Source organism: Anguilla anguilla, chromosome 14 (assembly GCF_013347855.1).
Source record: "Anguilla anguilla isolate fAngAng1 chromosome 14, fAngAng1.pri, whole genome shotgun sequence".
NCBI lineage: Eukaryota > Metazoa > Chordata > Actinopteri > Anguilliformes > Anguillidae > Anguilla > Anguilla anguilla.
Window position 1 is genome coordinate 33892536 of NC_049214.1, and position 17342 is coordinate 33909877.

The following is a 17342-nucleotide window of genomic DNA, read 5'->3' on the forward strand; positions in this document are numbered from 1 at the left end:
TTGGATCAATTCTTTACTGTTCCCTATATTATAAATCCAGTTTATTGATCACGTGGCTCTCAGTGTTCACCTCCACAAACCTCCCAGTTAAATGAACAGAGTTAATTTTTGTTCAGAACATTTCTCCATTTATGGATTTTCTTCTGCTGGATTTACACACATAGGGTTGAGAGCAGTGATGTTCAGAAGGAGTGAGCGTTAGCCTGGCAAAATCAGAGCTCTCTAACAGCACCGAGCTGCTGACTTCTGATGCCTTAAGACAGGGGTGGCCAATCTTATCCCAAATGGGCGAGTGTGGGTACTGGTTTTTGTTTTAACCCAGCACCATAACACCTGATTTATCTATTCAACTAATCACGGTCTTCAATCAAGGCCTTGATCAGCAGAATCAGGTGTCTCAGTGCGGGGCTAAGACAAAAACCAGCACCCACACTGGTCCTTTTCGGATAAGACTGGTCACCCCCGCTTTAAGAGGCCGCGCTGGATCAGGAGCCCCTGGAACAGGAGCTGCGACCTGGTTTTGGGTGGGCGGTACTTCCGTTTTTCAGCCACCCTAGTTTTTACGGCTCTCGTTTTGTACAATTTTTCCCCGAACCTCTTTGCCGAGATCCGAGCCGGCTCCCCACGGTGCGTCCCGTCGAGGACCGCGGCCGCGGGCGCTACCGCTGAGGTTAGCGGTTTCCACGGAGAGACGGACGCCGCGGCGTGTCGTTTGCTTGCTAATGCGATGCAGAGCAGTCTGACGCGTGGAACGTCTCGCACGCCGGACCTCCCGCACTGCAGGATACAGAGACCCTCATACTGGGTTCTTTTCAGGGTCACCTTCGTAATGGGGGGGGGGGGCATGTGGGACTCCAGTAGCGCAAATAACCTTTCGCCCCGAGACTAGGTTCCCTCTCTCGCATGAGCTATACATAACCTACCCTCATAAGGTGCTGCTGGCGCTGTGCATTTTTATAATCAGTGAAATAATAAAAAAAAAAAGACCAGAAGGAATTTAATATGGGGTAAAATAAAATAAATAAATGAATATCAGAGTGCCGGTGAAAATGAAGTGCAGCGCCTCAGGCTCTGCTTGGAAATGACCTCTCTGCACAGTAGCCCGTTATTAATATTATATTAGAGAGGAAAATACTGAGCACTGCAGCAATTAGCAGCACCACGATGGTAGGTATGGATGCATATGCAGTATGTGGGGGGCAGAGGGTGGGGGGAGCAGAGGGTGGGTGGGGGGGGGCAGAGGGTAGTAGGGAGCAAAGGGCAGTGGTGGGGAGCAAAGCCGCCCCCCCCCCCCCCCCACACCCCCCGAAATTCCATACAAGCGCGCGTGGCTCTGGCTGCTTGCCTTCAGTGAAGAACCACTATTCATCTGGAATTCAGCCACAGTCTTCCTCATTCTTCTAATGCAGGGGGTCCTGTTAACACTGTTCGTGGAGAGCGGGGGGGCACAACTGCAACTCGCTGCTTTTGAGCCCTTAAGTCATGAAGTTAACTGGCTGAACTGCTTTTTGTGAAGGGTAATGGCGATAATGCTAGCTTACTCCCTCTCACTGAATGTCAGACGTTTTTAGCATTGTGGATACCGGGTATCAACGAACATTTATGAACATTAATTCTCTTCCGCTGGAGATGTGCGGTTCAATGGAGGGGGGAGGAACCACTTTTGTTTAAATTATTTTTTACCGGTTGAAGGTAACCAAAAGTAGTTTAGACTGCTGTAAAACCAGGCTTCAAGAGACATGATACACCGACCAGGTCAAATAAGCACTTTAAGCACTGATAATGTTCAATGAAGAACATAAGTTTGCATACTGATAAGAACAGGCTTTTCAGCCTATGCAAGCTTTATATTCGCTAGCACACAAAGGTGCTTCCAGTTATAATGATCCGTGAAACAAAATATACAGTCAAGGAAGAATCGTTTGACTTGAATTTTGACAAGAATCAGTGTTACATTTTTTAACCATCAGTAATCTACAGGAAGTTTGCAGGTGTCTTCACAGTTATTTCATATAATTATCTGACCCACGTTTAATATTTGGTAAAAACAGAGGGATCAGAGGTTCCCCTGAAGAGGTCCAGGGGTGACCATACACGCCTCACACGTCTGTCTCTCCCCGCGTTACAGAGATTATGAGTAAAGTATTCAGCGAAATGAAGCCACTGCCAAATACCAGAGACCGGAGCAGGCTTCAAGTCAGTGAGATTTACGTTCTATTAGAGTTTAATGGAGTTTAATGGCGCTTGGATCAGCCTCTGGGTCTCTGTGTGTTGCCTGGTCTGTGTTTTTGTGGTCTGACCACAACAGGAGTTCCAAGAGAACCAGGTAGCTCTGGACTACAGACATAATCCAAAGAACACGACCAAAAACATTTCCTTCTTCCCATCCATTTTTCCCTAATTCGCTAATAGTGCAGAAAAAAAGCTGTTTTGTTCCCTGACCAGACCTTTAAATTTCACTGTCTTTGAAAACAAAGAGAGAGAGACAGTGAGCCAAAGAGACAGCAAAAAAAGAGAGATAGAGAGGAAGACAGATAGGGAGGGGGGATAGGGAGGAAGAAAAAGGACTGTTTGTCCTCCTCCGGGCAGACAGAGCCACTCAGGAATGAACACCTGTCACTCAGAACAATCACACAGAGGTCAGAGAAAGAACAGAGGAGAACAGAGGAAAAAATCCTTTCCTTTCACACCATTACCCCCCCTCCCCTCCCCTCCCCTCAGGAGGACAATAACATGACATCCTCCATTATTCTCGACCGTACCAATGGACTGGTTTTGAGTAGGGGATGGGGGGGGCAGGATGGGTACATTAATTTCTGACAGCCCGCACAGCTACGTGTGAGGGGCCGTGATGGATTGCACAGAAACATTTTCAGCACGCGCACACCCTGGAACCGTGTGGGGGGAACACAATTCTCCTTTTGGGGGGTCCCCGTCTGCCCATGCTAGTACGAAATGAAGTCTCAAGCGAGCTGTGAGCGCGCCAGCCGTAGCCGCCAGCGCGGTCGAGTCCAAGACGGATCCCTGGTGCCGCGATCCGAGCGTGTACAAACCCCAGCCCCCCACATGGCAAAATGGGAACCACGTTTCGCCCCTTTATTCACTAGAGTTCCATCAGCACACACATATGCATGCACACACACACCCACACACACATGTACGCCCATATATACACACACACACTCATACACACATGCAGGGACACGCAGACGCACACTCACACTCTCATACAGGGCATAGGGCGGGCGCCCCCTGCTGGTGGGCGTACCTCTCGGTCCTTGAGTTTCATGGCCAGGACCAGCTGGTGCCGGTGATTGGTCAGGGCCTCGCGGTAGTTCCCCTTGGAGAAGAATGCTGAGCCCAGGTTGCCATGGGCCCGGCATTCACCTGTTTGGTCACCTGAGGGAGGAAGGAGACAGTTATCAGGGAGAGTAAATTAGGGTTAGGGACACAGTGTTGTCACGTTTGCACAGAAAGCCCTCTGTGCTCCCCACAAATCATGCAGGTTTTTACATTAGTAAAAACAGATAGAACAATGCCAATGGTTACTGGAGGACACTTTATGGCTATACTTGCAGGATCGCATACAATAACTAGGCCATAGCCAGAAGGTATCCACCAATTACCACCAATGTTGCTCTTTTTGCTGTTACCAATGAACTCCATGATTGGTGGAAAGCTCCTGTCTGGTTTCTGTCCGAAAAGTGATAACACATCATTCCTACACCTCCAGTATTACCCATGTCAAGGATTAGGAAGACCTGAGACACAGCAGAATCTCCAAACCATATCCTGCTTTATTAATTCCTTCTAGAAAATATGAGAGTTAGTGAATAAGGAAGAATTCTGATTCCCTGGTGGGGTACAGCTGTTGGGCCCGTGAGCAAGATACTTAACCTGAGTTGCTTCAGTAAATATTCAAAAACAAATTAATAAATGCAAAGGTTTAGCATCATAAATGCTTATATGTAAAATGCAAATGCAACAAACCGAGGCAATCAGAGCAAAAAAACAGAAAATCTTCTGAAGGCATGATTCGAACAGCCCACGGGCGAAGCTCTATCACCATGATTCTCCCTCAAAAAAAGATACAGTAGGCTAGCACCTAAAGCCAGGTGCACACGCACACAGAGGAGAGCTTCGGCTGGTGATGTCATCAAAAAGCGCCACGCTTAACAGTGTGACAGCAGCAGGTGCTGTGACCCTTAATGCTGAGCTGTGTGGAGCTCCTGGACTGCTGAGCGTCCGTTCCACAGGAAACAGTTTATGTCCAACGCAAGAGAATAACGGCCACCACTAGCAGCACTGCACCGGGCCTGAGCACTGAGCCGAACAGCCCTGATAGCGCCCAGGCTGTGCAGCGGCGTGCTTAATGTGTGTGAGCTGTACTGCAGTCAGTCTGCACTCTCTCTCCCTCTCCCTCTCTCTCTCTCCCTCTCTCTGTCTGTCTGTCTCTCTCTCTCCCTCTCTCTGTCTGTCTGTCTCTCTCTCTCTCAGCTTCAAATTCAGCATACTACGGCCTGCTACAAATGAGCAGACAATCTGCCATCATTTATGGGATCTGAGGGAGGTTAGGCGGAACCTGACGACGGTTACTTCAGCCTTTAGGCTGCGACTGCTTTGATCATTTAAACGTTTTATATTTCACTCAGCTTGTCATTTTTTGTGTTTTCGGTTTATTGCAGTCATTTTGTTCAATGTTTTTGACTTCTGAGTTGATGTATTTGTTATTGGAATGTCCCAGTCAAGGGATTTGAAAAATAAAATTCTCACATTCACCCTCCCTCCCTCTCTCTCTCTCTCTCTCACACTCACACACACACAAGTGCACGCAATCATACCATCTTGGTTCATCGTGTGAGAAAGGGGGAGGGGGAGAAGGCCATGCACGGTGAGAGGTTTTTGGACCACCCTGAGAGCAGTGAGGTGGCTTCAGCAAAGCCACACAATTAGGCCACGCCCCTTCGGCCATGACATACGCCAGCGTGTGTGCAGCTCTCATTTCCATGCCTCATAAAGAGGGGAAACTGACAGAGCGTGTGCCACCGTCTCCAGCAGGCATAGCATGATATAAACCATGTGGAATCGCAGGCTCTTCCGTATGGACGCACTGTCGCTACGGAGCGTGTGCAGTGTGGACCCAGCAGCACATTGACCTTACAGCTACCACTGCAAGCTTTTAAAAGGAAAACAAGGGGCAGCAGGGCCTCGTAGGTTGCAGGTTCAATTCCAAGGTGGGACACTGCCGTTAACCTGAAATTGCTGCAGTTAGTATCCATGCTGTACAAATGGACACCATGTAAACTGAAAAAGCTGTGTAGTAAGTCGCTCTGGATAAAAGCACTTGCAAAATGCCTGAAATGTAAAGTAATGAAAGTGCAACGTAACGGGAAGGGAGAATGGAAAACGTTAAAAAAACAGGAGGAATTTGGCTGGATGTAGACAGTGTTTATAAATGGGTCTTATAAGCCCCATTAACCCACTGCGTACCCTGGGCCAATCACTACCACCGGGGTACGTCTTAACGATTTGTTTCCCAGAAACGTAAAATCAATTCCAGGCTCCAAACGCATTCAAGGCTTAAAGGATATGTTAATTGTTGAGATTAATCGTGAACTTGCAGATGTCTTCACTGGAGCAAGTGGTGCTGGTTTTACAATATCTTACCGCAGAGGTCAAATCACTCACTATCCGGAGCCAGTCTGATATATCTACACAGCTTTCTTAAAGGGGAACTAAAAATTTGGTAAATAAGATTTCGGGCTCCTCCCTAAAATACATTTTAGATGGTAAATCGAACGGTCCATTGACAAGATGGGATAAAGGAAAATACGTATTTACAGCATAACAAATCTTCCAACATGTCTTATGTGGGAAAAACCTGCTAAGGTGATATGTATTTGATTACCAGTGTAGCTACATTCACTTTTATTGTAGCAGAAAAGCATTGACTGAGTCAATGAGGCTTGTTTTCAATGCAAAACGTGACAAGCACAACCAAAGCTTTGGAAAAATATGATTTTTTTAAAAACGTTCCAACTGTTGAAAGATCAATAAAAATAAAACGGCACAGAATTAGACTGAAGTTCCCCTTCAAACAAAGAATTATCACAAAGTACCACTCACGAAAGCAAGATCGTTTTACGGAACACCAAGAAGCCAGGCCCTAGAGTAACACTTCATTGATTTGAAAACAAGGGTGGTGGCGTGGGGGTGTGGGGGGAGACACTATTTGGCTAAGCTGGCCTGCAGACAAACACATCTGATGTGATATTTTCCTGTTTTGGGAGCACTTCTCCCAAATTGGCCGCTAATGGCGAGCTTTGCCAGAGAGATTTTTAAAAGCCGGTGGGTATTTCAGCGTCTCACAGGCCCCGCGTTAGAGGAGAGATACAGATATGAGCTCGCTGTAAATATGAGCTCGCTGTAATCACAGGTGCGGGGCGGGGGGGGGGGGGGGGGTGTCGGCGCTAATGAGAAAGAGAGGGAGAGAGGGAGAGAGGCGTCGGCTGTGGCAGACGCTCGCTCCCCGCCCCCCCCCCCCACCCCCACTCCCCAACGCGAGCGCGCTTTATTGTGCAGAACAGCAAACGGGGCGAGTTTCCACCCCATCCGTCATCCTCGGGGGGCTCGCCCGGCGAGGACCGGTCCGGCGGCGGCGTTGTTTGTGTGCCTTTCCGCGCGATGAAGCGCGCCCCCTCTCAGCCCCGGGAGCCGCGGCGCCGCGGCGGGGCCATTACTCCTCATTAGCCGAGAGGACACGCTTTTGGCGGGAATTCAGAGAGCGGGATGCGCTCTAATTAAAGGCCGAGGCCCCGGGAACCGCTCCGTTCCAGAGATGTCGCCACGGAAACGCTCGGGCGTACACATTCCGCGCTCCTCCTTCAAGTGGGGTTGCCGGATTCCTGTGTTCCTTTCCCTGAAACCCCCCCAAAATATTCCTCAAAAATACCCCTTCTTTAAAATGACTCCGATATTTGGACTGACCTTTTCCCCTTACTACCTTTGAAAAGTCACCTGCCATTGACTCCCATACATTTTAATCCTGAAAATGTATTCCCTCAAACTATTTTTCAAAAAGGCTCTTCAAGGGTAAAATTCCCCAGTCTGGCAATCCTTACCCTGCCCGAATGGGACGTATTTGAAATAAATCTCCACCGTTCTGATTGCAGCTTACAAATTACTTTTTCAGTTACTTTGTATTTTGCAGCAAATACATTTCTGCACTTTCTTGACAATTCTTGGATCTCTAAACACCTGTGCCCCCAACATCCCATGAATTTTTCTCCAAAATTCCCTCCCCACTACCACCTTTGTAAACCCCCATCTTTCATTGTCTTCCATAGTTGTTATTATTATTATTATTTTTATTTATTTTATTTTATTTTTTTTACCCTGAACACACCCACCACATCCCATAAATCCTCTATTATATATGTAGGAATTAAATGTCCTCAGTCAGGCCTCCCTGTCCGGTGACTCCGCCCCCCTCCCCTCACCTAAGGTCTTGGCCACCTCCAGGTCCTGCTGCATGTGGGCGGTGCTCTTCTCGGTGTTGCCCAGCAGCCAGTAGGCGCTGCTGAGGGCGGAGAAGACGGAGCCGCGCAGCTTCAGGCTGCAGGTGCCGATCTTCAGCGCCGCCTCCAGCACCACCACCGAGGCGCCGTGGTGGCCGGCCGACAGCAGCTCCTGGCCAATCACGGACACCACCACGAACGGGCTCTTGTCCAGCTTCATCTTCTGCAGCTGCTGATAGGTGGGCTCCAGGGACTCTGCAAAAGGGGAGGGGGGCGGAGAAAGTGGAACATCAGGGCTGGGGGGAAGGGGGGTAGGGGCACACTTCATATTTCAATTCAGGAAATCAAAAGGAAAACAGTCATAAGGTTCTATGAGGATTTTATTTTCAGTTCATGAATTTAACTGAAATACACAGGGTGAATTAGACTCAATTAAAATGTAACTGACTGACCCCAACTACTATGTATGTACACTACATTGTGTATTATAGACTTCAAATGCACCATATTCTGTACAGTATATACACACATTGCATATACATTTCAATGTATTGATAATATATGGCAATTAAAAATACAGTAAATGCAATTAATGTACTGTGAAATATATTTTAAAATCTGAGGGAAGATGTCAGTGGAGATGGCTCGGCGCCTGGCTGCAGATAACCGATTGGTTGCCGCGAGGCAGCTGATGACCAACCGACAAAATCCATGCGTGGGTGGGTGGCCTGTGGAAGGGGTGGCCCGGATCAAGGAGAGAGTCAATAAAAAAGATCAAAGGCTAAGGGAGAGAGGGAGATGAAACAAAGCATGGAAAGAAGGAAGAGAGAACAGCTGGTCTCACTGACTTGATCCGTAATCGCAGAACCTGGACCTAGAGAAACCGAAGGAGACAACGGAAGAACATCTGAACCGGAACTAACGCCGCGATGGACAGACAGGGCCACTGAAGTGGAGCTGCCCTCTTATCCCATTCTTGTTTCACAGTATCAGTTGCAGGTACGCCGTAAAAAATCGGCGCTTTCTGATGACATCACAAACGGCATCACTCCACAGCGTGTTCGCCTGCCCTTGGCCATCTCAGAGGACCTTAGTAATTCCGTATTTTTGTTTCGTTAGCAAATGACATATTTCCTGACGCAGGATGAATGCCAGGGCGCACAGCTACTGCTGGTTCGGTCATATTTTTGTCACACGGTGAAAACGAACGGCTCACGCCCAGCTACGTCAGGAGGAAGCCGGCAAGCCTCTGAGACTGAGAATCGCAGCACCGCCTCGCGGAAGCTGTTTAGCGGATTCAGTTGGCGGCGAGCACGTCGTCAAATTAAAAATTCCTCCCCAAAAGATTCCCTTCAACACCACGCACACGAGCAGTTAGGGTGCTGATGGGTAGTGTAGTGACATAATGGGGGTGGTACGGCACTTAACACAAGAGCTGGCGGCTGGTTTCCAATTTTCCGCTCAAAGCGTGATGATGACGGGTCATCACGCACCTTCATCCGGTTATTTATGACTGAGGAAGAGTTTGGGAGGGGAGGGGGGGCGGGGGGGGGGTGGACGGGGGTGTAGGCTTTGTTAAATCTAGTATTTGTACGCCCAAGTGCAGTTGCGTCAGCTGAACGTGCAGCGCCATAGCCCGGGGGGGGGGGGGGGGGGGGGGGGGGGTACAAGGTGACCTGTGGGACGGACTGAGAACCATGGAAGAGGGGAAACTGCATGCACAGGCATAAATCAACACAAGGCCACAGAGAGCCGGTACCCCGCTGTGACAACGAAGCTCTGCATGGAGAGAGAGAGAGACACAGTCAGAGCAAGAGAGATACACACACACACACACACACACAGGGACAGGGACAGAGAGAGAGATACAGACAGAGACAGAGAGATGTGCACACACACACACACACACACAGGGACAGAGAGAGAGATACAGACAGAGACAGAGAGATGTGCACACACACACACACACACACATAGAAAGAGAGATACAGACAGAGACAGAGAGATGTGCACACACACACACACAGGGACAGAGAGAGAGACACAGACAGAGAAAGAGAGATACAGAGAGAGAGAGAGGGGGGAGAGGGAGAGAGGGAGAGGGAGAGAGAGAGAGAGAGAGAGAGAGAGCTTTGAGGGTAGTTATAATTCAGTCGTTATTAATTCCTGGCCAATAAAAGTTGGCAGTATTTTGATCAATCACTGACAATGAGTTGTGGCTTGGCCCCCGCAGATGGGGGTGCGTACAGCCCCTCTCTCTTTCGCGGGAATGTGCATCAGGTAACGGGGAACAGTGAAGGAGGAGAATGGGAGGAAAGAGACCTGGAAATGGGGCATTGGGAAAAAGGGCTCTGGAGAACAGGACACTGGGAAATGGAATGGGGAATTGGAAAAACGGGGACGGGGCAAGGAACAATGAACTGGGAAAAGGGAATAAGGAGTACAGGGAATAAGAAATGGAAAACTGACATTTGGAAGAGGGAATGTGAAATTAGGAAGAGGGAATGGAAAACAGGGAATAGGGAATGTAGAAGAGGGAACTGGGAAGACGGATTGGGGAACTGGGAAAAGGGAACGAGGGGATGTGGGAAAAGTGGAGCAGGGAGCGGAGGAGATGTCTCCTGTGATCGGGGGGGGGGGGGGGAGTAGGGGGGGGGACAGCCTAAGGGGAGAGGGGCAGGCTCAGGAGAAGCAGGCCTACCATCGCACTCCCAGCAGGCATTTGCATATCCTCAACACAGTTACAGGAAAAGTGGGTCAACTCGCCCGCGAGATCTTCCTGCGCAACTTTCTCTCAAACGGAAATATTCACACAATTTAAGAGTCGAGCGCACGGATATTCACACACACTTTCTCAAAAATATTCAATCTTAAACTCTGTGTGTGTGTGTCTGTGTTCGAGAATGGGTGCACACAGAATCAATTTACAGTTTGCAATCATAATCGTAGTGTCTGTCGCGTATGCATATAGGCCTAAGGGAGCATACAGTAGTAAATGGAGTATGGCCCCTTTAACTACAAACAGATGCACTGGTCACCTGCCTGCATGGGGGGGGGGGCTTTATCTGTCCCTCTGCAGCGGGACAGAACAAAAAGGAAAATGGACACAACCAAGGACGTAATATGGCGATGGCTGTTGGGAAAGACTGTTTGGAGGTGTAGAAGTCGTACCTCGCTTGAAGGCTGCGCTTTTTGGAACGTTGCTTTATCATTGGGGTGGAGTGCACCCTTTTCCTTGTGTTTGTTCAAGTAGTATTTTTTGTTACCCTCGTATCGGGAGTGGGCCTACACTTGCGCCTGTGGAGTACTGGCGAGGGTTCACGGCGCAGTCACGGACACTGCGTGCACGAAGCGAGGGGGGGGTCACTCGTAACCCCCCCCCCCCGAATTCAGGGCTAGCGTACGCCGCAGCGACACTTTAGTACGCCTACGCCCGTTCCTCTCCTTTTTGTGTTGAACGCCCTAGACTTGTGAAACCGAGCCCGCAGTCTCCAACACTGGCATAACACTGAGCGGAGCGGTCGTAAAAAATAAGCAAGAGCGAAACAAACAAATCAATCAGAGTAAAAAAAAAATATAAAAATCAGCACGGCGGCAGCTGAAGGCATAAACACAGCGCCAAAGCGCCACGTCTGATGAATGCCGACGGCCCGTTCAGCGGCGCCGTTCGGCCGCGGTTCCCCCGCTTTACGGTGTTTGGCGGGCGCGTAACCGAGCGGAGCGATCGATCTGTCAGTGGCGACTCCGGCGCCGGGGAGAATTACGATATGTCCCCTGGAAGCGGGGCGTGCTTTCAGGCTCGGGCAGCGCGGCGCAGTCCAGGGCGGCGAGCCGACGGGCGGCGCTGGACCGGCGCGAAACCAAACGGATTCCTGCACCTCCCTCAGGGGCGGAGAGTCCAGGGGTCAGAAAGTAAAAGTCCTGCCGTGTGTTTCTTCCACCCATGAACTCAGCCCAACTGATTCCACTAACTAGCTCTACCTCTTGGCTGAGGAATTGTGCTAACTAGCGAATCCAGGTGGTTGGAACAAAATACTGGGGAGGACTTTCTGCTTTCTGGACCTGGATTTTCCACCGCTGCACCTCCTCGCATCGCAGGTCAGAAGGCACGCGCGTGGCCGCCATTCTCAAGGCGAACGCGAAATGGCCGCTGCGTAATGCGGATATGAGGGATTAAAGATAAGCACGACGCCCGTTAGCGACCTACGGTAAGTCACTGCGGATGGGGGTCCCCGCCAAGGAAAATAAATCGAAAAAAAAAAAATAATAATTGCATGTGATAACAACAACACCGCCCCACCTCCTTCTGTCATCTCATTCAATTTATTCCTCGTTCTAGTAATCTAGTCATGCGTGAACGTTCCAAGTTCCCATTTCAACATCCAATTCGGCCGATTCACGTTTCGCAGTCAGGAAAGCATATCTTCCGGTACCACAGGAGCTGGGCTGCGGAGGACCCTGATGTGGGAGAAGCCATATTACTGCACTGGTTTTTTACTGCACCACTCAGGAGGAAATTTTACTGAAAAGTTGCCCGTTAGCAGCCAAAACGTTCGGTAAAGGAAACAGGATTCGTTCACCACGGCAAGAGCGGCCTCCCGCTATTCTCTGGCGAAACGCGGTCCAATCTGACGACGCGCCACCTCTCGGTTTCAGGGTTCTGAATTTGAGTTTCAGTCTGTGTGCGTCATCCGGAATCCGAAAAAAAAAAAAAGAATGACTTTCATGACCTTTTAAAGCTTGAATCCGAAAAGGTGGTGGAACCGAATAAGAAAACGCGATTAGCCGTTTGTGTGTTCTTGGGCTCTACTTTGCGCCTCTTGGCTGGGGGGGGACGAGGGGGGGGGGGGGGGGGGGCAGGGATGTCATCCAGGATGCAGTACTGGGGATAATCAGCTTTGGATAAGGAGTCAAGGTGGGAAACAAAAGAAAGAAAGAAAAAAAAACGTTCACAGCGAGGCTTTTTCGAAAACCAGAGCCCGCCAGAGAGAGCTTCAGCTGGACAGATGTGAGCCTCTGCTGCACCTGCCAACAAGCAGCCATAAACACAGCAAGAGTCACTAACTGCAGGGTGACCTCTGACCCCCAGCCTGGAGGATGGAACAGAGAGAGAGAAAGAATGAAAGAGGGAGGGAGAGAGAGAAAATGGGGGGAGGGACAGAGAGGGAAGAAGAGAGGGAGGGAGGGAGGGATAGCGCCCTTCTGCAGGAACAGGAGGCCCTGATGATCCTGAGGCTGTGGCTGAGGCCTGCTGCAGGCAGTTACAGCAGACTCTCTAATTTCCTTTCAGATTCTGTCACCGGGAATGTCTTCAAAAAGGAGGGTGGGGGAATTAAGGTATGGGACAGAACCCAAGGTGAATGAAGTCCATTTGATTTTGCACCCTTAAGGTTGAGACATACCCAAAAAAGACGTACCATAACTCTGCCTCCTAAGGCACGTGGACTAGCCAGCGTCAAATCGTTTGTTCTGGAAGATGTGCACATTTGCACATGCTGAAGCCAGCCTCATTTTTTCTGTTTTGTCCAGACAAACCGTTTCCTCGATAGACAACGCGGTCCTAAAACACTGGCCACGCAATCAACCGCAACGAAAACTGTGCGGTCAGAAGCGGAAACCGCGCTGGCCCCAAACGGTCATTACCTCACAAAGTACGGACAGGAACGAGTGAAGACCCTCGCTCGCTGAGGGAGGGGCTGTCAGATCTGACAGGAGACCGGCAGTGTGAGACAGTGTGGATGAATCACGCAAAATAAAAGTCTGCTTACAGGATCAAAACAACAAAGTCAAGCATTTGAAACTAGAGGCTGTAAAACTGACCGGGCCACACATCTAAAGCTGTCAGTGCCATTCCAAGGCTTTTGCAGTCACAGTGATCAGAAACCATTCAGTGTGACAAATATGCAATAATAACAGGAGATCAGGAAGGGGGCAAATACTTTTTCATGGCACTATACATCCCAGGATATGTTTTTCTCTCTCAAGTTTCCACCACCATCTAAACCTGGCAGGTGCTCTTATCAAGAGCTACTCTGAAGAACGTGCATCTAACAAGACTAGAAATAACTGCCAAAAAAAAAACGAATATTAGAATGTGTGTAAACTGCCACCATTCTTGACCCTTCTGTCTTCCTCCAGTTTTATCCGGCAACGTGAGGAAATTTGGGAAGAGGCCATCTGGAGAAACCCAAGCAAGGGGATAATTAAATTACGGTGAGGTAATCCTGAATGAGTCCATATTGGTGCTACAAAACAAATAAAAATGGGGGAAAAAACACTGGTGGTGGGGGAGGGATGGGACACAGCAAAAAGAAACGACGTTTCCAGCACATTCTTTCTTTCTGGCATTTGTAATGCTGTTAACCTGTTTGCTCTGAGACAATCCCTGCCAAGCAAGGCGTCGTGGGAAATGCGGTTCAAACAACTAGGAGCCTGGCACCGGATGCTAGGCACAGCACCTGCGCCCCATCCACCAAGTGCTGTTTCAGTCATAAAAGCGAGAGAAACTCATGTTCATATTTCATCCTGTCCAACTCCTCCCTCCCCTGAAAGATTTTCACGTATCCGGAAGAAACAGACAATCCTTTCACACACAGGCGAAAGAGAACCACTCAGCAGAAGGGTTGCCAGTTATCTCGGTGGAAAATAAAAATCCCCTTTCCTTTCGATGCTTCGGTATATCACTTTCAGCCAAAATGAGATTCGTCTCGAAAGCGCGTATCTATCCCGGGAGGCCACCGCTGTTGCTGTTTCGCAGTTTTGAGATGATTCCCATAAAAACCGCGAATCTGTGAAATCTCGGCAGGCTGGGGACGGCACGTGAGATCTGTGAGGCGAGGGCGGGCCAGCTCAGGCGCTGCTTTCACCATTCACAATCTGGAAGGGCTGAACTGGCGGTGAGCTCGCGTCATGTGCCCACAGTCTAGAGTAAAAAGCACCAGGTTTCCAGCTAACCATCTGAACGGGGAGAAAACAGAGAGAGAATGGGGACCGAGAGAGAGAGAGAGAGAGAGAGAGAGACCACCATTCTGGCTCGGCTGCGATAAATTCCACTTAGAAACCTTCCCAAACCCGCACGTCTGTCTTGTAAACATTGGAAGAGACAGCCAATTGGCAAGAGACAAAGAAGGATAAGGGTGAGCACATAAAAGCCAACTAGCAAATACCACGCACACACACACGCACACATGCACGCACACGTAGACACACACACACAGACACAGACACACACACACACAAACACAGGCACAGACACACACGCAGACACACGGAGACACACACACACACACACGCAGACACAAACACACACACACACACACACACACGCAGACACACACACACACACGCGCGCGCGCGCACACACATGCACACACACAGACACACACACACGCACAGACACACACACACACACACACACACACACACACACCCACACCCACACACACACAGACACACACACACACACAGACACACACACGCCACACACACACCACACACACGCACAGACACACACACACACACGCAGACACACACACGCCACACACACGCACAGACACACACACACACACAGACACACACACACGGACACACACACGGACACACACACGCACACACAGACACACCCACACACACACACACACACACACACACAGACACACACACACACACACTCACACACACAGCCCTAGGAAAAGCAAACAAAAGGCTAAATCAAAAGCGCTGTGCAAACAGGTAGAGGGAAAATTGCGATGGCCCCGAAACGGCCCGTTCTGCTGGACCCGACTGTGAGCCGCCGCTTTAATCAGCCGCCAGTAATTGAGCAGAGCCGGGCGGTGCCAGCAGGGCGGCGAGCTGGCGCACGCCCGGCGTACGCGGGTTAGCATGCGCCAAACAGAGGGACCGCTCAGTCTAAAAACCGCTCTCACAGCCAGCCTCCGTGTGAATACTACGGGGAGCTAAAACCAGCCAGCGCGATCGAAGCCCCCGGACTGCAGCGCTCCGTTTACACAGGTGCGCTGCGGTGGGGAAAATGAAAGTTGTGAATTAAGAATGAATAAAAAAGGCTGTTAGACTGTCTTTGCTTTGGGAGTCTCGTTTGATGCCGTTCGGTGAGGTACAATCGGACCCGGAGCGTCACAGTCAGGGCCGGCGCCCGGTTCTGGTGGCCGCATTTTGCGCAGACAGCCCCGCTGCTAGCTGCCGTCCCAAACCCGGTCCCGCCTGCTGCCGTCCCAAACCCGGTCCCGCCTGTTGCCAGGGCGACTGGACGGGCAGAGAGAAACAGGAAGCAGGGCGGCGCGGTACCTCGCAGCGGCGACTTCATGGCGGCCTCCACCATGCCCACCAGCAGCTGCAGGCTCTTGGGGTCCTGGGCGAGGCCCGAGGCGAAGGCGGCCAGCGCGTCGGCATGCCGCCCCAGGTACTGAAGGGCAACACCCTGTCGGAAGTATGCCTGCGGAGAGGAGAGAGAGAGAGAGAGAGACGGGTCAGTTACACCGGCAATGTCGCACGCCCAGGAAGAGAGATGAGTCAGTTACACCGGCAATGTTGCACGCCCAGGAAGAGAGACAGGTCAGTTACAAGTCAGTTCTTCCTCCGTCTCAGGTCTGTGTGAGCCCAGCTTGCCAACTGCTCAGTGATGAAAAGCAGCTTCACAGGAGAGCGTGTGCTTGTTTGCACCATCTCAGATCATAAGTATGTGTACACACACACAAGATTTGACACTCCAAATTGGAGAGAGCGAGGGGAAAAAGCATTCTATTCATCTCCCTTGTCCACCGGTGGCCTGACAGCTTAAAAGAAACGGCGGTCTCTCTGAATAAGTAAACGCTGAATGTTTTAAAAAAAAAAAAAATCATATTCAATTCACAATCATACATGTCATCAGTGTTTCCATTCACATTTCCCTGCCATCTCTCCAGGTCAGGCTGAGTGCGGCTGATGATAAACAGCTTGGGAATTGTAAGATATGCTCGTAGTAAATGCTCGCAGGTCTTTACCCCGCTCGATTTGAGTCCCAGTAGAATGTTCTGCTGGCGTTACAGAAGGAATTCTATATCCGCCACCGCAAGGGCAAACACTTCAAATGCAAGAGATATTCCGCCCACACAAAAACAGCATTTACGAGAACGATAAAAGATCCTTTTAAACACAGAACACGGGACACGCCACACGAACATGTGTCAAAATGTCCGGTGAACAGAATAATTCTCCTGTACATACTACTACGCTACACCGTGCTACTACCGCAGTGTCACGGAAGCATTGTGCATTGTGGAATTGTGCGTTCATATTTAGAACACTTATCAGTGCCGTTTCAGACAGGCCACAGTAAATGCGATGCGTCGTGTTCTGTTAAATAATTATGAATGGGTCGACACCGTGCCAGATATTGATGTACTGACATGTTACAATTTCACAAGGGAGAAATCCCAGCAATATTGGGAGTATGCATAAAATAAAGAACACACATGCCCGCAACAACCCCCTCAGGAAACAAAATGACTCTGATTTATAAAAGAACAAAAGCCAGGAGCTCTGAAAACACAGAGCGCAAATATCACAGGCAAATAGCCGAACGAAAAAGCGCAGACTCGATGCAGCACGACCGCAAGATTTGCAAAAGCATCCTCCGCGTATTCATTTACCTGGAATTGCTAGCCTGTATTGTAAACATCTGTATCCCAGTAAAAAAAAAAAAAAAAAAAGAGAAAACAAAAAAAAAAAAAAAAAAATCAATAAAAAGCACCGCGTAAAAGAAAGAAAATGGCATTGATTCGCTCCGGACGGTGAACCCCCCCAGAGGGGCGGTGAGCGCGTTTATTC

The 17342-nt window shown here is 49.7% G+C and overlaps 1 protein-coding gene across 2 annotated transcripts in view; it reads right to left on the bottom strand.

Annotated features, from left to right (window-relative positions):
- Positions 1-17342, bottom strand: part of ttc28 (tetratricopeptide repeat domain 28) — a 290826-nt gene that overhangs the window by 101121 nt on the left and 172363 nt on the right. For both annotated transcript variants that reach the window (XM_035391601.1, XM_035391602.1), the window contains 3 exons: positions 15822-15969; positions 7500-7772; positions 3269-3399 (listed from right to left, as the gene is read on the bottom strand). In XM_035391601.1, the coding sequence (XP_035247492.1) occupies positions 3269-3399; positions 7500-7772; positions 15822-15969 (552 nt within the window). The remainder of the gene's footprint in view (positions 1-3268; positions 3400-7499; positions 7773-15821; positions 15970-17342) is intronic.